Source organism: Oryctolagus cuniculus, chromosome 1 (genome assembly GCF_051225735.1).
Source record: "Oryctolagus cuniculus isolate XC-2025 breed Fujian yellow rabbit chromosome 1, ASM5122573v1, whole genome shotgun sequence".
NCBI lineage: Eukaryota > Metazoa > Chordata > Mammalia > Lagomorpha > Leporidae > Oryctolagus > Oryctolagus cuniculus.
Genome location: NC_142867.1, coordinates 209,392,953 through 209,412,327, shown reverse-complemented (window position 1 = coordinate 209,412,327; position 19,375 = coordinate 209,392,953). Strand labels below are relative to the sequence as shown.

Sequence of the window (19,375 nt, the reverse complement as noted above, 5' to 3'; positions counted from 1 at the left end):
TCTATTTTCCTGACCATTATTTTATAGGCTAAAATTACAACATTCCATTAAGGAGGTAGAGAGGTAGACAGACAGTGAACTCAAACAACTGTAGTGTTTCTAGAGGTACTGAAAGAACAGGGGTGATGCCCTTGCAGCACTTTCATTTAAGGCAAAATATGAATTACACCAAGCAAACATTGGTAAACAATTCTGAATTCTACCATCACCAAACTTTAGGGAAGAACTTCTTAGAATTCTTTAGGGATACCTGAGAGGGGTGGTGAGGTGATAGTAGGGGACAGTTCTAACCACACATACTGAGAAAGATAAGGTACTGATGTGCTTAAAAAATAAAATTACTCTGTGAGCAACATTTCACTTTACTGTTTTAGGGAAGTTTCTATCCATTGAAAAAAAAAGTCTTGGTGATGGCACTGTGGCACAGTTGGTTAAGCCTCTGTCTGGTTTGAGTCCTGGCTGCTCCACTTCCAATCCAGCTCTCTGCTAACGTGCCTGGGAAAGCAGTGGAAGATGGCCCAAGTGCTTAGGCCCCTTTACCCATGTGGGAGACCCTGAAGAGGCTCCTGGTTCCTGGCTCCAGCCTTTGTGGCCAAATGGGGAGTGAACCAGCAGATTTAAGATCTCTCTCTCTCTCTTTGACTTTCATATAAATAAATACATCATTACAAAAAAAATCTTAGGGACCAAATGCTACAATGTCCAAAGAACGAGAGGAACAATGAGTTTTTTGTTTTGTTTTGTTTTGTTTTTTTTTTTTTTTGGCCTTTATCTGCTAGTAATAAACTGATGAATGACATAAAATGAAAGGAAAAACAGAATTACGATTTTATGCATGGAGGTAAGGGAGCCTAGTTTAAATCTGAAAATAAAAATTGTTCTTAAAATTTTTTTGTCTTCTGGTAGAATAGCACATAATCTGGGCAATTCTAGAATTATTGCTATCAATTAGGTATTTAGGGAAGGAAGGTATATTTGCATTCTAGTCTACTGCAGTTAATCAGCTATTCACCTCAAGTATAATAAAGAAATATGGCCAAATTAGCTAGCCTTCGACCTCCTGTGATTTCTCCCTTTCTTTAAATATTTATTAAAGAATGGTTAAATGGAAGCTTTAACCACAGAAAAGGGGAGAAAGGCTGGTTTAAGATTTTAAGATTTTGTAAGTTCTCTTAAGTTTTGGGTTTGGAATCCTACTTGCTGAGCAATTAGGACAATCAGGCAGGAAAAAGAAGGAAGCTTTTCCTATAGCTCCACCTCACCAGAGGGCTGGCAGAGTCTTCACTGCCGTCTTCCTGAGCCAATGTGAAGTAAGAGGACTACAGAGAAAAGGGAACGGGAACAGGTAAGGAAGCGGGCTGGGGGTGGTGTGGGATTGGGCGGTGTCAGGGCAGGAAGTGTGGATCAGCTCCCCTTCCCCACACCATACAGTTCACTTCTGGAAGGGGCATGCTAGACGGGGTATTCTACATTTTGCTGAGGCTTTAAAATATGTTGAATATGCCTCTACTCCATAAAGGAACCTATTTCTTCTACTCTAACATAATTAAATGACCTTGGTTTATACTATATTTTTTTTAAAGTAGAAAACCTATTTACCAACCCAATTTTTTAAAAATATAAGGAAGAAAGTCCTCACTTCTGTTTTGAACATTATATGCAACTAGATGGCACACTAGATGGACAGTTTAAAGATGCAGATAATTATACAAAATTTTGAAATCAACATGCTATATAGACAGAGGAAAGTAATTCAACCCATACATGCTGGAGACAACTGTTAAACCATGCTGCAGTGAGAATGTCTATGGCAAAAACACCTTAGGATTCTCCTACACTGGTTAACTTTATGGTGTGTTTTTTACATATGAAGGTAGAGTGGAGATATACAGATATAGATATCATATCTATATCAGTATCACTGGTCAGAGATAATCTATTCTTCTCTCAATTAAGATGGGAGAAGAGATCGTCTTATTGAACGGGAATGTGGGTGTTGATGGAAACAAACTTGTTTGCTACTGAAAGACAGCTTAAGAAACCAAGAGTACCACCCTGGCAACAGAAGAAAATGTCAGCAAAGGGGAAAAGACATCAACATAAACAGAATCATATTTTTTAAAAAGAGAGGAATATGAATTTTAGCAAGTTGAAAGGAATTGCTATTGTTCCTTCCCAAAATGATAAAAATCAAGCCGTCAGTTCAAGGGTACATCCAAAATGTTCAGGCTGAGGAAAGCCACACGCTGACAGTTCAAAAGGAGACAAGAGAAACAGCGGTTTCACCTTAGGGACAACACTATCCCCCGCACCCTGGCCCCCCGCTGAGCACTGCCACAGGGCGCTGTTCCTTTCAGCTTACTTTTACGGAAGGTGGTCTCAGTTGTGACAAGAACTCTGCCATCCAAGTGATGGGTAAGCACACAAACAGAAAGAGCAGCACGTCCTGCGTGATACAGACAACAAACGCGTCTCCCGAAGAAGTGCAGTCGGTGAAGACAGAGAGAGAGAAGAAGTGAAAGTGAAACTCTTGGAGGGCGGCCACCTCCTCATCGCCACCTACCATCGGCTTTAGCTCTCTGGCGTCGGCAGCGCCTCCCTTACCAGCTTCTTTCATTGCTTTCCTACTGTTTTCCACAAACTCCTGCAAAACACGGATCACATTGCACACGTTCTTAGGTCGTTTCGGATTTCAGGTGGTGGACGAATTTGCAAGAACACTGTTGTTTTTGATTCAATCTTGGTGAATGGATGGCCTGAAAACAGAGCTGCTAACTTCGTGGGGATGGATTGCCATCCACCCATATCAAACTTCGCGCCATCCATTCACTGTGACAATCTCACTGAGGCTCCAAAAAGATACTGTTAGCTCTATCTGCAAGGAAAAATATCTAACATTTTAAATAGATGTATGAATTCCCACACTCAGAATATTGTTTTGTTATTTCCATCTCAAGGTTAAATGAAACAAGAATATTTAACTCCTTATACCTCCATTTAAAAACAACCCTAGAAAGTAAAAGCATTAATATTGCTAAGCAGAACGGTGTTCTTTTTTTTTTTTTAACAAACTATAAAATAAGCTACTTTAAAAAAAAAGAAGTGTATGGCCTTGACATTACTCCATAAACCAGGAAGACAAGGAATATCAACTAGAACCTGTAGTCAGAAGGAGTTATAATGGAAATATGCCCCAAAGGAAATATTTTTATTCTGTCAAAGTTTATGGAGCACTTCAGTGAATATCTTCGCCATTCTTACAGAGAAAAATGGAAGGAAGAAAAACTGTATTTTTCATTCTGTTTTTTTGATCAGTGGCTTAAAAAACAAACCAAATTCTTCTGCTAAATGCTTTAATCACAAGAGTGATGCAACACTCATAAATCAAATTCCATTATGAAAACAATCAGCTAAATTAGCCATCAAGAAAATGTCCAAAATTTAGTTGATGTTCTCAGTAAGAGATAATCAGTACCAAATAGATCAACTAAATCATCTGCAATTTTTCTACTGAAAAAAAAAAAATCCTACGTGATTTATTAGTACATCTATTTCAGTTTTACCTGAACAAAACATGCTCCTGGAAAATGAGTTATGATGTTGCATACAATATTTAGGATTCAATATTAACTGTTCTTGAGACAGGAATATTTTACAGCCTAATAACAAAGCACTATTATTTATTTAAAAGAATCTTTAATTTTTATGCCATTTAACATTACAAATAATAATAAATTATTTTAATATGGTTTTCAAATTATTTAAAAATTATAACTGAAGTTATACTATATGGAAGCTTCAGAGGCTATAAATTACAAAAAATCTGAATATTTTATCTGTGTAAATGTTCAGACCCACCTCTCATAAGCCTGTGTTCATTACAAAATGCCTTTAATTTGATCTGGTGTACTTAGGAGGATGAGTTTTAAATAGGGTTGACAGCAATAACATTTAGAAAGGTGGCAGGCAGAGAAAGGCAGGGAGGTACTAAGATCTGGGAAATAAAGGTTTTTGGTCTTTGAGTTCACTCTCTGGAAAAGATGTTTAGAACATCAGTAGCCCAATGTTCTTATTCAAGGTTTAGAAGGCAAGTTTAAAAAGTGAATTCAAATCTGTGTAACTGCAGAGAGGGGGCAACAGGGTAGAACAATGTGCATTTAAGACTGTTATTGAGTACTGCTCTAGCTAGGTGGGTCTGAAATGGTTTCATTTATGCCAAGAAGTCCTTTTTTTCTGATTTATCCAATATTAATCACCCCCATCAGTGAATGCTACAGATTTAGTTCTGATATACTCTGTGGCAAAAAGTGGGAGTTAAATAAACCATTTTGCAACACATTTTATTTAGTATTTTTATCCCTGAAGTAGTTAGCACGCAATACTTACCATCAGCACTTTATCCATATAGAATTCTCTGCCAGGACTCCCATCATTGTATTTTGTATCAATGGCAAAACACAAGAATAATACGTCCACTACCATTTCGTAAATGGACAGGAAACAATGAGCGACTAGGAAAGCAAAGAGGCAGACGATGATGAGAGGCAGCACCCACACTGTGTAATCCTGCTGGTAGTTGAGCAGCATAATCCCAGCCAAACCTGTGCTGCAGACTATCAGCACCTAAAGCAGAGAAAGCAAAGACTACATTTAATACCCTCCTCTTTAAAACACCACATCATTTCTTCAGCATTTGCAGACTTAAAATTTTCTTACTGCTTATAAATGATGGTTGCATAAAGCTATTCCATCTCAAATTAAGAAGTATAATCTATGTATGCTCATATACACATAAGTATACATGCATATCATATAAATTTTAAAATCATACTTTAGGTAACTCTGGCTTATATCAAAGATAATCAAGTTTTCCAAATGTTATGCTGCTCCCTAAAACTTCATTTATTTAGAACCTGTAGCAATTTTTAAGATAAATGTATACATACTTTAGAAAAAAATTACACACACTCTTGGCACTCAGAAAAAAATTATTGACATTTCAGGATACTGATAAGAATTTTTTCTAAGCATTCTTATGTATGAAATAGTATGACATAAACAAATCATTAGAAGCTCTTCATTCATATTTATGGTATCATTATAAATGTTTCATAAATACTCAGCTGTATAATTTCATCTTATGGGCGATTTAAAATTTATTTATTTTATTTTTTTAGTCTGGCATATTCCAGTGTAACTCTTTTCTTTTTTTTTTTTTAAATTTATTTAACCATTCTGCTACTGTTGGACATTTGTATTGTTTTCGATATAAATAATGGCTGTAACAAACATCTCTATCCTTAGAACCTTCCCTGTGTCTCATCTTTATTTCACATGAAATATGCAATAAGTGTAATATGATTTGCCATGAAGTTTAGAAGAGCTATCATTCTGATGCTTCATCATCTGATATGCAGCATTTTACATTTTTAAAAAAGATTTGCTTATTTCCTCATTTGAAAGGGAGAGAGCGAGAGGTGGCAGGGTCCCAAGTACTCAGGCCATCCTTCTCTGCTTTCCCAGGCAGCTGGGTCGGAAGTGGAGTCGTCAGGACTCAAACTAGCACTCCAATATGGGATGCCAGCTTTACAACAGGTGCCACAATGCCGGCCCTGGCACTTTAAATTTTTTTGTGGCTCTTTTAGTACATTTTATTCCAGCTTTGCAACAACGTTATTACTGGTTAAGGCAAACATTATCAACCCCATTTTATAAACAGGATATTATGCTCAGAGATGTCGGCCAACCAGCCCAGGTCATGGAGTAGAAAAAAAGAACAGATACCACTCAAATAACCAACTCCAACGCTATTTCCAGGTAAAAGCTCGGCAAACACAATGGATACTGATACACAGAAGTAGTGGGTTAACCTGACTCCTGGACTCTTCCCCGGTGGTTTACCTAGCCCAGCATCGGCTGTAAGTAAAGGGAAAGCAAGGATTCTCTAGGGGCTCAGCAGCCTTTCTTAATCTAGTGCTGGGGTCAGGCAGACTTTGGCATTTATCAACATCAAAGCATCTCTCATTCCCCATCATCTTAATCATGAGTTACAATGCATTAGATGATATATTCATTACATTATAAACTCATCCCTCTTTCAGATGCTTTTAGAGAACAAATCTGGGTTTGCTTAAGCTTTGGAAGACTTTCCCCACCATTTCTGTGACAACACTCTTATGAATCATCTTGCACAGTGGTTTATTTTCTGGGGTGATTTCCACAGTGGGTAATCACATCCATTTTCTTTCATTCATGTAGTTCCCATTTTACAATGAGTTCTTTCTTATATTCTCTGCAAATCTTATGTATTCACCCTATCGGAGAATTGGGGTTCTTTATGCTGTCATTCTTCCACTGAAACTTAAAACACGCGCAATGTTAAAAGTCCACCATAGGAAGACAGTGTGGCTCAGACAAACCAGAGATAGAGACAAAAAGTTGTGGAGATGGAAGGTTGGATATTAAAGCATGTGGCAAACAACTTCAAGAACAAGTGATGTTTAGCCAAAAGAATCAAAGGAATGTAATAATTACTCAAAGATATAATAAAACAGCATGCTGTGATTATTCTCATAGAGAATATATTAACACGACTCAAACTATAGAGAGGCTGGGAATATGAATTCCTGGGCCGTGCTTCTAGAATCTGATTAGTCGGATCTAAGATGAAGCTCAGCAGTAAAACTTTTTTTTTTTTTTTTTAATTTTTTTTGACAGGCAGAGTGGACAGTGAGAGAGAGAGAGACAGAGATGAAAGGTCTTCCTTTTACCGTTGGTTCACCCTCCAATGGCTGCCGCGGCGGGCACGCTGTGCTGATCCAGTGGTAGGAGCCAGGTGCTTCTCCTGGTCTCCCATGGGGTGCAGGGCCCAAGCACTTGGGCCATCCTCCACTGCACTCCCTGGCCACAGCAGAGAGCTGGCCTGGAAGAGGGGCAACCGGGACAGAACCCAGTGCCCCAGCACCACTAGGCGGAGGATTAGCCTAGTGAGCCGCAGCGCTGGCTTAACAGTAAAATTTTAAAAACCTTAAACTACCCTAAGCGCAGGTGTTTGACCTAGTGGTTAACAGACAGATTAAGGCACCAGTATCCATGTTGAAGTGGCTGGGTTTAATTCCCAGCTTTGGATCCTGATTTCAGCTCCCCGCCAATGCAGACTCCAGCAGACAGCAGTGACAGCTCAAGTGGCTGAGTCCCTGCCACTCACATGTGAAACATGGATTGAGTTCCTGGCTCCAGGCATTTGGGGAGTGAGCCAGGGGAAGGAAGGTTTCTTTATCACTCTTTCAAATAGATAAACACAAAAAACTTTTTAAAAAAGAGTTTGATACTCCTGCTAGAGAACGAATTATTAGGGACAAAGAAGAGAGTCATGCACATGGTAGGATGTGAGAAGCAGGAAGGAAAGGATGCCAGAGTCAGAAAGATACAGATTTCAATTACAGTTAACTACTACGTTTTGTGAGTCTAAGCAAGTTTATTTCACCTTCAACCTGTTTTTCCATCTTTAAAAGACACATAATGATATAGCCTCGTGAGTGTTAAAATGAGCATTCTGAAAGCATTTAATGAAATGCCTCGCTATGTTCCTCCCTCCCCTCCTTTCTTTTTCTGGCACCACAATTCCTGCATTTATTATGTCCTTTCCCCATGTAACCCATGTTTTGAAAGATTTTGTAGGTCAATAAAATAGCAGTTACAAGCAATAATTCATATCCTAATTTTTAATCAATCCAAGTCAAATAGATTGTCAACTAGAAAATATAATTAGTGTAAAACAAGGTAATTACCAAATAGATGTAAAATAGTTTCACAAGGAAGCAATGGCACTTGAGATTTTGTTTTTGGTAGCATTATTGGGGCAAATATCAGTATTTTTTAAACTTAAAAATGTTAAATAACTTCTAAATCTCTTTTTTTTTAATCATTGGGACCCTGCTGGTCAGTGATCACAGGTCAGAGGCCACCAAAATTGAGAAGCTGAGGTCCCTTCCAAATCTAATTAGCCATTCCACAAAAAACACTGAGATTCTACAGAAATGGAATCAATGATATTATTTATTTTATTCTTTTCAAATTCAAGGTTTTTAAAACTGAATTAAAAATTATGAGATAATTGTGAATTCATATGCAGTTGTGAGAAACAAGAGAGCGATTCCATGTGCCCTATACCCAGCCCCATTCAGTGGGAGCACCTCGTAAAACTAGAGCACAATACCACAAGCAGGATAATGACATTGGTCCAGTGAAGACACAGACAGCCATTACTGTAAGGACCCTGCATTTTGCCTTTTTATTGCTTTCCCCAACCCCATCTGTAACTGGATGACCACAAATCCATTCTCCATTTCTCAATGTCATCACTTCCATAGTAATAATAAGGGAAATCATACAATATTAACCTTGTAGGACTGCATTTTTCTCACTCAGCATAATTCCCTCAAGATTCATTCAAGTCACCACATGTATCGACAGCTAACTCCTAACATTGTCTTTACTATGATCTATTTAGTTGAATGTCCCAATCAGAAACTATTTCTACATACTAGCAACTATTTAATTATAACCAGAGAAACTATGTGTTCTATGATCAGAATTACATTTTTTAAAAATGGAAACTAAAAAATATTGATCTTAGTATAGTGAAATAGTTATCTAGTGAAATAGTGATCTAGTGAAATAGTGATCTTAGTATAGTGAAAACCCAGAACATATATTTCCTTTTATTTTCCCCCATTTTGGAGTTCTTACAGAATTTCTTTTAAAGACTTATTTGTTTAAGCTCTTGTCTAGATTGTTGAGGAAGAGTTCTCTTAGCTTTTTTATTCCATTCTTCTTTTTTCTTTCTTTCTGTTTCTTTTTATTTCTTGGACTAAATAGGAGAGGGAGGAGGAAGGGGGGGGTGATGGGAGGGCAGGTACAGTGGGAAGAATTACTATGTTCCTAATGTATTTATTAGATACATACAAATAAAAAAAAGACTTATTTGTTTATTTGAGAGGCAGAGTTATAGACAAAGAGAGGGACAGAGAGAGAGAGAGGTATTCCAACTTCTGGTTCACTCCCCAAATGGCTGCAATGGCTGGAGCTGGGCCAATCTGAAACCAGGAGCTTCTTCCAGGTCTCTCATGTGAGTGCAGGGGCCCAAGCACTGGGGACATCTTTTACTGCTTTCCCAGGCCATTAGCAGGGAGTTGGATAGGAAGTGGAGCAGCTGGGACTCAAACCTGCACCCCTATGGGATGCCAGTGCCGCAGGCAGAGGTTTAACCTACTATGCCACAACGCCAGCTCTGGATTTCTTAATTTAAAAGAATATACTTACCTTTTATGGTTTTTTAAAAGCCATTTTTAATAATAGTATATATGCATTGTTTAAAATATTTTTCTGGAAAGCAATATGGCAATGTACATCAAGAATGCTCATTAATTCCACTAGTTTTGATGTGAGAAGGGTTTATATAAAAAATTTCACTGCAGAATACTTTAGGAGAAAATTTGGACAGTTAAACTGTTTTAGAGTAGATTTTGGTGGACTGATTAAGATGTCATTCAGGACATCCACATCCCATACTGGAGCACCTGGGTTTGAGTTCTGGCTCTATTACCAATTCTAGCTTCTTGCTACTGCCTATCCTCGGAGGTAGATGGTGATGGCGCAGACAGTTGGGTCCCTGCCACCCATGTGGGAGATGAAGATTGAGTTCTGGACTCCTGGCTTTGGTCTGGCCCAGAGTTGGGCACTGCAGGCATTTGGAGAGGGAACCACTGTTTGGGAGCTCTCTCTCCATTTGTCTCTTAACAAATTTAAGAGTTTTAAAACCAGGGGTCGATTATAAATAAAAAGATACAACAACTGTATAATCATGCTTAGAAAATTTTCGAAAATAGAAATTCTCATAATATCAAGTGAAAAGAGGGATACAAGACTGTCTTTTCTATCAAATTTTATTTTATTTTTTATTTGCTTATTTATTTGAGAGGAAGAGAAGGGGACAGTGAACAAACATGTGAGTGCTCCCAACTACTAGTCTACTTCTCAAATGCCCACAATGGCTAGCACTGGGCCGGGCTGAAGCAGGGTTGGGAACTCAAACCAGGTCTCCCACATAGATCGCAGGAACCCAATCACTCGAGCTATCACTGCTGTCTCCCAGGGTCTGCATTGGCAGGGAGCAGGACCTGGAGCAGGGTACTGAACTCTGGTACTCTGAAGTGGTCACAGGCATCTTACTCAGAGTCTTGACCACCAGGCTAAAGGCCCACCCTCTACCACATTTTAAATTCTATTTCTTGACTAGTATATAAAAAGCACCTAGAAAAGCCCCTAGTGTATTACAAATAGGCACTTTATAAATATTTGTTGAATGAATAAAATGCTGATAGGCCATTAGGATGCTAAAAATCTCAAAGACAATTTTAAAACATTATATCTTATCACCTATATGTATTTTTATTATAAAAGGAATGAATATTCAACATAGAGAACCAGAGGGAGGGGATTAGAATCATCTTTATTTCCAACATTCAAAGGCAATCATTGCTAACAACCTGAGATATTTTTATTCGTTTCCTTATGCATGCTTTTAAATTGTACTGTGATAGTCTATGGTGTTACTCAGCTTTTTCATTTATTGTGCTATATGACTTTCTTCATATTATAAACTCTAATTTTTAAATTTTTATTTATTTGAAAGGCAGAGAAACAGAGAGAGACAGGAAGAGGTCTTCCAACTGCTGGTTTATTCCCCAAATGCTCACAACAGGTGGGGATGGGCCAGGCTAAGGCTAGAAGCCAGGAACTCAATCTGTGTCTCCCGAGTGGGTGCCAGTGACCTAAGTAATTGAGCCCTCACCTGCTGCCTGCCAGAGTGTGCATGGAAGCTGGTATTGGAAATGAGGAACAAACCCAAGTCCTCCATGAGATGCAGGCATCCCAAGCATATCATACCTACTGCACTTCATATAAATCCTAATTTAAAAACATGGTTTAGGCGCTGGCGCCCAGGCTCACTTGACTAATCCTGCGCCTGCAGCGCCGGCATCCCTTATGGGCACCTAGTTCTAAGTCCTGGTTGCTCCTCTTCCAGTCCCACTCTCTGCTGTGGCCCGGGAGGGCAGTGGAGGATGGCCCAAGTGCTTGGGCTCCTGCACCCATATGGGAGACCGGGAGGAGGCATCCAGCTCCTGGCTAGTGCAGTGCCGGCCATGGCAGCCATTTGGGGAATGAACCAACGGAAGGAAGACCTTTCTGTCTGTCTGTCTCTCTCACTGTTTATAACTCTACCTGTCAAAATAACAAAAAATGGTTTAAAGGGTGAATAATTCTTTGTTGCCTATGATTCCCAACCATATTCCCTACTGTCATATAACTGATTGTTTACAGCATGTGACTACTGTAAATAATGTTGTAGCTAGAATTATTTCCAGGAGTGGTTTACTATCATCAGAATTACTGAATCAAAAGTCATCAAAAAAAAAAAGCAGGGTGGTGGTGGTCCAAAGACAAAGTTATTGGCAGTTGAGGCACCTATAGCACATAGTGAATAATAACTTAGAAGTCAGAGATCTGAGTTTAAACTCTAGATCTGTCAAATTCTAGTTCTCTAAATTTAGCCAATTTAATTACTTCTTTAAACTTTGGCTTCCTCTGGGATAAAATGAAGATAACAGTAGCGGCTCTTGCGTTACAGGGAGGACCCATGTAACAGTTCACTAAAGCACCTTGCTCAGAGCATGGTACTCATCTAGTGCCTCAGTCAGAGTTCACTAAAATCACCAATCATCATCAAATACTGCTGTACTGCAACTTTTGTCCCTTCTTCCTCTGTGTGGCTTCTTATCCCCCCCCCCCCTTTTTTTAAGATTTTATTTATTTTATTTGAGAGGTAGAGTTACAGACAGTGAGAGGGAGAGACAGAGAAAAAGGTCTTCCTTCCGTTGGTTCACTCTCCAAATGGCTGCAACTGCCGGAGCTGTGCCCATCCAAAGCCAGGAGCCAGGAGCTTCTTCCTGGTCTCCCACGTGGGTGCAGGGGCCCAAGGACTTGAGTCATCTTCCACTGCTTTCCCAGGCCATAGCAGAGAGCTGGACCAGAAGAGGAGCAGCCGGGGCTAGAACTAGGCACCCATATGGGATGCCGGCGCTGCAGGCGGAGGATTAACCTACTGCGCCGGCCCCCTTATTCCCTTTTTGAAAAACTGCTGTGTACCCATATGCTTTTATTCTATGCTGCTTCATATCTCTCTTAACTGTAGGGGTAAATTATAAATATGTAAAAAAATAGGAATCTGAATGTTTCCTGAATTAATAATATAGTACTTAGATAAATAATAGTTAATAACAGCATCAGATATTGTTCTCAGTACTTAATATGGATTAATTCATTCTATCTTTATGTAAAAATATGCCAAGCAAACTTAATAGTCGTAAAAATTTTAAAAATAAATATCTGCATAATTTTATTTTTAATTCTTTCCAGATGACAATAATCTAAGAATCTATATACTTTAAATTAGAAAGTTCTGTGTTCTTCCACAAATATTTTTTCTTCATTTTGTCTTTTAAAAGGATAGTAGCTAAAGGCCGGCGCCACGGCTCAATAGGCTAATCCTCCACCTAGCGGTGCTGGCACACCGGGTTCTAGTCCCGGTCGGGGTGCCGGATTCTGTTCCGGTTGCCCCTCTTCCAGGCCAGCTCTCTGCTGTGGCCAGGGAGTGCAGTGGAGGATGGCCCAAGTCCTTGGGCCCTGCACCCCAAGGGAGACCAGGAGAAGCACCTGGCTCCTGGCTTCGGATCAGCGTTGTGCGCCAGCCGCAGCGCGCCAGCCGTGGTGACCATTGGAGGGTGAACCAATGGCAAAAGGAAGACCTTTCTCTCTGTCTCTTTCTCTCACTATCCACTCTGCCTGTCAAAAAAAAAAAAAAAAAAAAAAAAAGATAGTAGCTAGAACAACCTAAGTATCCAGCAGTAACAGAATGTTTAAGAATAGCAACTGATGGACTACTGACCAGTATGACAAATAATAACAAGAATTATTAAAGCAGGATGTATTGGGCTGGTGTTGTGGTGCAGTGGGTTAAAGCCCTAGCCTGCAGTGCCAGCATCCTATATGGGACTTGGTTCAAGTGCTGGTTGCTCCACTTCCAATCCAGCTTCCTGCTATGTGCCTGGGAAAGCAGTAGAGGATGGCCCAAGTATTTGGGCCCCTGCACCCTTGTGGGAGACCCTTAGGAAGAAGAAGCTCCTGGCTCCTGACTTCAGATTGGCTCAGCTCCAGCCATTACAGCCATTTGGGGAGTGAACCACAGGATGGAAGACCTCTCTCTCTGTAACTCTTTCAAAGAAATAAAATAAATCTTTCAAAAAAAAATAGGCAAGATGCAAGATGTATGCTATCTACCATGAAGTGAAATGGGTGGGACAAACAGGTATGTATACTATGTATTTTACTATAGAAATACATGCCTATGAAAAAACACAGGGAGGGAATATAAAGAAATGATAGAGTAATGGAATTATATATTTTTCTCTTCACTTTTTTCAATTTTGAGTAATTTATGGCTTGAATTATAAATATAATGAAATTTAATTAGAATGTTATTTACTGTTGTGCAGATTTTAAAAGTGTAGAATAAATTATCTCTTTTCAGATACTTTTTTTTTTTTTTTTTTTGACAGGCAGAGTGGACAGTGAGAGAGAGAGACAGAGAGAAAGGTCTTCCTTTGCCGTTGGTTCACCCTCCAATGGCTGCCGCGGCCGGCGCGCTGCGGCCAGTGCACCGCGCTGATCCGATGGCAGGAGCCAGGTGCTTATCCTGGTCTCCCTTGGGGTGCAGGACCCAAGGACTTGGGCCATCCTCCACTGCACTCCCTGGCCACAGCAGAGAGCTGGCCTGGAAGAGGGGCAATGGGGACAGAATCCGGCGCCCCAACCGGGACTAGAACCCCGTGTGTCAGCGCCGCAAGGCAGAGGATTAGCCTAGTGAGCCGCGGCTCCGGCCCTTTTCAGATACTTTTAAGGTTTGCATCGTCTCATGCCCTAACAGCTCTATTTTAAAGGGTTTCTATATAATGATAACAGCTAACATTCACCAAGAACTTAAAATGTGTTAAGTACTATTTTAGATATCCTATGTGTATTAACCAGTTTAATCTTGAAAACCTTAGTAATCTGGCCTTATCATTTTCCAAAATAATAATAATAATAACCAATCTGAAGAACAGACTGTAACCTGCCTTCAGTCATATAGCTAGTAAGTTATATAGGCAGAATTTAAACCCAGAAAATCATCCTTTAGAAGAACTACTTTTAATCATTCAGCAGACTGTTCCTGATTCTTTTTTAAAAAGATTTATTCATTCATTCATTTGTTTGAAAGGCAGAGTGACAGAGAGGGAGGGAGAGAGACAGAGATTTTTCATTTGCTAGTTCACTCCCTAAATGGTCAAAACAGTAGGGCTCAGCCAGGCCAAGCCAGAACCCACAACGCAATCTGGGTCTCCTGCGTGGGTGGCAGAACTCAAGTACTACAGCTGTCATTCACTGCCTTCCTGGGCAAATTAGCAGGAAGTTGGTGCAGAAGTGTAGCCAGGATTCAAACGAATACTCTGAAAATGGGATGTGGACATCCCAAGTGGCGGCCTAACCCACTGAGCCATGCAACCTGCTCCTGTTGCCTTATCATTACGGCTCAAAATATGTATTGAAAAATATGGGCAACTTGCAGGGTGCCTCTCTGTAAAATGAGGATAATAACACAACTTACCTTACAAATTTGTTGAGTATTAAATGAGCATAATACATGTAAAGTATTTAGAAATGTGACTGATTTTGTAAGTGGTTGCTATATATTATATTACTTTCAGTGTTTTGATGAACTACATAGTTTAAAAATTAAAGAGTAAACACACACACGCGCACAAAGGGGGTTCAAAAAGTTCATGGAAAATGTACCCAGTCTCTTAATTTTTTCCCACGAACTTTTTGAAGCCCCTTAGAGGGATGTGTATGTGTGAAAAACTGACTCAGACAATAAACTTGCTCCAGACAGTATACTTGGTCTCACCTTGCCCAGGAATAACATGAAGTCCCCCACTGTGTTGATGGCAGCCACTCGCAGGGCATTCTCTACCAGAATGACAAAGGCATCCTTTGCTGAGGTGCAGAAGTTGGTGCTGTTGATAGCTGTGGCTGTGTATGCATTCTGGACAAAGGCAAAAACAGTATTTTTATCAATAAACTAAACCTTACTTTGCTAAGATATAAACCAAGTGTTTTTAAAGCTTAGCTTTAAAAATATTTCACAAAATTAAGGCTTTAATGACATACAGACTGATTACGAGCACAGGGAAATATGAAACATTAAAAAACAAAGAAATCTTTCCAGATGGTTTCATTTTTGTCCTCTAAAAACATTTTTATTAACACATACACAAATCTAACATCTATTAAATTCTTCTCAATCTAAGTAAAGCAGACATGTTTTAATGTCTGCTTAGATTCTTGGGTTCATGACCATGATTATTCGCTGTAAGCATTTCAGGGGCTTTATTATCTGCAATATCCACTCTCCTCCTTCGTGGTTTCCTCCATGCTGTCACTTCTCCCAGCTCTTGTAGTATACAGCTGCTTGTTGCCTGGCATTTTACACCCCTCTCCCTCCTGGGAAAAGGAACTCAACTCTCTTGAGAAAACAGCTTTTCCCCACTAGTCTGCACGGGGCTGACACTTCTTTCAGCTCTGGAGGGTGGGTCTTCACCAATGAAAGCCAATCAGTATGCTCTACGAACCTAGCCACAATAATTGGTTCTGAGATTGGAACATAAATCTGTGAGAGCCAAAGAAAGTAAAAACCACGTTCTTGGAGGCCTCTGGGAAAAAAGAGGCTTTCTTTCTCTTCCACAGAGGCTCCTGAAAGGTGTGAGGGTAGGAATGGCCTCAGCTGTCTTGCTAACATTATGGAAAGAGCTTCTAGAGTTTACAATGTGAAAGAAATGCGGCCAACACAATGGAAGTTAGTGCAGAGAGAAATAAGGTACTTGGTGACAGTGTTTACGTCACTGGAAACTAGCCAGATATCTGGAGTTCCCAGCAATATGAGCTAATAAATTGCTAATAATTCCCCACTCCCATTCCCCACCTCCTTTCCTCTCTCTCCCTGCCTTGTTTAGGCCAGTCTGAGATGGGCTTTCTGTTCCTTGTAATACTGACTCCCACTTTCATACAGTGACACATGTGCCTGCTGAACCATTTCCTCTTTGAACCATTATCACAAACCTTCCCCTTTCTTTTACACCACATTGCAGAACAGCACTGGTGTTTTCTGAGAAATGCAAATGAGTATTATAATATCAAATATGCCTGAGTCTTAAGAAGGAAAAAAATAAATGGAATTTGTAATGAAAACATTTTGTCCCACCTAAAGAATTTTGGGTTTAGTGTTGATTTAAATTGTTAGTGGGCCCAAAATGTTGTAATTGCTAGAAAACTGCTTCATACAGAGGGCTTTACTTTTAACTGTGTTGTCTATAAAACTTAAAATTGAGCTCAAGAAAGATAGTCTTTAATTTGTGAACAATCTAACAATATGCTTGTCAGTTATTAGGATACTGGTATGGAGATGAGATTTGAGTTATCAAGGATTTAATTTGGCATTACATGATTAAATTCACTGATTAAAATGCAGAGTCAAGGAAAGTATTATTCTGAGTGGATCACTAACTGTTTCTTGAACTCTTTTCAGTATGGAGCCGTAGGAAATCATGGTTCTCTTTGATGATAAAGGATGATTTTGACATATGGAATTCGATCATACGAATCTGGGTGACTTCCTATAAGAATATATGACTATCTGATATTTGCATGATTTTTTATCTCAAAAGTTAATATATAAACTATTTTAAAGAAATCATATTCTCAAGTTTTCTGATTGCAGTCATTTGTTCTTGCTGCCTTATATTGTTACCTGTCAGTGTTTCTCATCACTTAAAAGCTAGCATGCACCAAAGAGTTAACTACCTAACTGAAGGGCTCCACAGATTTTCACCTTTTACAAAAGCTTCTTTTGAAAAATTCTGTCAATTGCCTGAATGAAGTAAAAATAAACTACACTTGTGATCTTGTGTAACAGTAACCCTGTTGAAAAAAAGATGGAAAACCATCCCAGCCAGACCTATTCTCAAAGAACTGGTTCTTAGTTCTCAGTAGTTCCCTGAGTATTCACAATACCCACTGAACAATTTATTCTAGAACATGGATGGTCATACTATCACCAACAGGCTATATCTGACCTGCTGATTTTGTTCATAAATAAAGTTTTACTGGATCACAGCCATGCTCATCTGTCTATGGCACAATAGACAGTGACAGTGGAACAGAGCAGTTGAAACAGAGTGAGTATATGGCCCCCAAAGCCAAATATATTTAGTCTTCATGCCTTTACAGAAAAAAATCTATTGGACATTGTTTTACAGAACCAATACCAACCTCATTTACAATCTATGGAACCCTCCTATTCTTCTCTTTTTTCTTTGTCTTTCTTCCTTCCCTCCTTCCTTCCTTTCTTCATCCCTCCCTTCCTCCCTCCCTCCCTTTCTCTCTCCTTCTTCCTTCCTTTTTCTCTTCTCCCTCCCTCCCTCCCTCTCTTCCTCCCTCCCTCTTCTTTTTTAAGATTTACTTTATCTACTTGAAAGAATGACAGGGAGAGAGGGAGTGAGAGAGAAAGAGAACTTCCATCCACTGGTTTACTCCCCATATGGCCAAAACAGTCAGGGCTGGGCCAGGCTAAAGCCAGGAGCCAGCAACTCATCTAGGTTTCCCGCATGGGTAACAGGGGCCCAACTACCTGGACCATCATTTGCTCCTCCCACATGCATTAACAGGGAGCTGGATGGGAAGTGGACCAGCTGGGACTTGGACTGGAGCTCATATGGGATGCAGGTATTGGAGGGGGCAGCTTAACTCACTGTGCCACAGTGGTGGCCCCAGAACCCATATTCTTATCTTTTTTTTAAATACAAACCACATTTGCTCATTTCAAGTTTCAATAACTTCCTCTACAATTTCCAATCTTTCAGCATCTTTCACTGTAATTCTTCAGTTAAACAATTTAATTAGAAACAGCCTTCAGTCATCTGGGGTAAAACTCCTCTGTGGAGAAATACCATATTTCCCATATTCTAAGACATGAATATATGACAAGAATAATCAACCAATTAATGAATACTAGGTTTTCAAAGAAAAATACCTTACAATATTAAATATATCTACTAATTATAAGATGTCTCCTGATATTAAAAAGCATTCTAATATCTAGGATCATGGAAACTAGACAACTCATTTAAATCAACTAGGTGGGGCCAGCGCTGTGGTGCAGCAGGTTAACGCCCTGGCCTGAAGCACCGGCATCCCATATGGGTGCCAGTTCGAGACCCGGTTGCTCCACTTCCGATCCAGCTCTCTGCTATGGCCTAGGAAAGCAGCAGAGGATGGCCCAGGTCCTTGGGCCCCTGCACCTATCTGGGAGACCCAGAAGAGGCTCCTGGCTCCTGGCTTCAGATTGACACAGTTCCGGCCGTTGCGGTCAATTAGGTAGTGAACCATTGGTTCGAAGACTCTCTGCCTCTCCTCTCCGTGTAACTCTGATTTTCAAATAAATAAATAAATCTTTTAAAAATATCCTATCCTTTTCAAAAGGTCCTATCTTATGTCCATCCTCATCTCTATGAGAACTCACTCTTAGCTATGCTATTCTATCCTTTTTGATTTGTCCATGAGTTTCCTTGGAGGAGACAGAAGCAGGAGAGAGTCTACGTGCCCCCTATTCTGTTTCCTTTGTTATAATCAGACCAGCTGACTCCAGCAGAGGGTCAAACACTCCCAAGCTACTATAAACGCTCTTTTGTTTTCCCCCGTAATTTTCTCTTCTTTTTTCTTTTCCTTTTTGACATGCAGAGTTAGACAGTGAGAGAGAAAGAGAGAGAGAGAGAAAGAAAGGTCTTCCTTTTCCATTGGTTCACCCCCTAAATGGCAGCCACGGCTGGTGTGCTGCGGCTGGCGCGCTGTACCGATCCGAAGCCAGGAGCCAGACACTTCCTTCTGGTCTCCCATGCGGGTGCAGGGCCCAAGGACCTGGGCCATCCTCCACTGCACTCCCGGGCCACAGCAGAGAGCTGAACTGGAAGAGCAGCAACTGGGACAGAATCCGGCACCCCAACCGGGACTAGAACCCTGGGTGCCGGCGCAGCAGGCGGAGGATTAGCCAAGTGAGCCGTGGTGCCGGCCTTCCTCCGTAATTTTCAAAGCTTTGGTTCATCTGAGAATGATCACTCCTTCTCTGTTGTTTCTTTCCTGTCACCCCACCCTGGCCTATTCA

The 19,375-nt window shown here is 40.1% G+C and overlaps 1 protein-coding gene across 6 annotated transcripts in view; it reads right to left on the bottom strand.

The window, feature by feature from the left end:
• The window catches only part of SLC44A1 (solute carrier family 44 member 1), a 227,171-nt gene that overhangs the window by 51,571 nt on the left and 156,225 nt on the right, over positions 1-19,375 (bottom strand). For 3 of the 6 annotated variants that reach the window (XM_051855997.3, XM_051855996.3, XM_089318894.1), the window contains 3 exons: positions 15,068-15,205; positions 4,387-4,623; positions 2,564-2,644 (listed from right to left, as the gene is read on the bottom strand). In XM_051855997.3, the coding sequence (XP_051711957.1) occupies positions 2,564-2,644; positions 4,387-4,623; positions 15,068-15,205 (456 nt within the window). Of the gene's footprint in view, positions 1-2,353; positions 2,645-4,386; positions 4,624-15,067; positions 15,206-19,375 lie in introns of those variants that run through there. The other 3 variants (XM_051855994.3, XM_070055087.2, XM_089318873.1) reach the window with 2 other exon arrangements.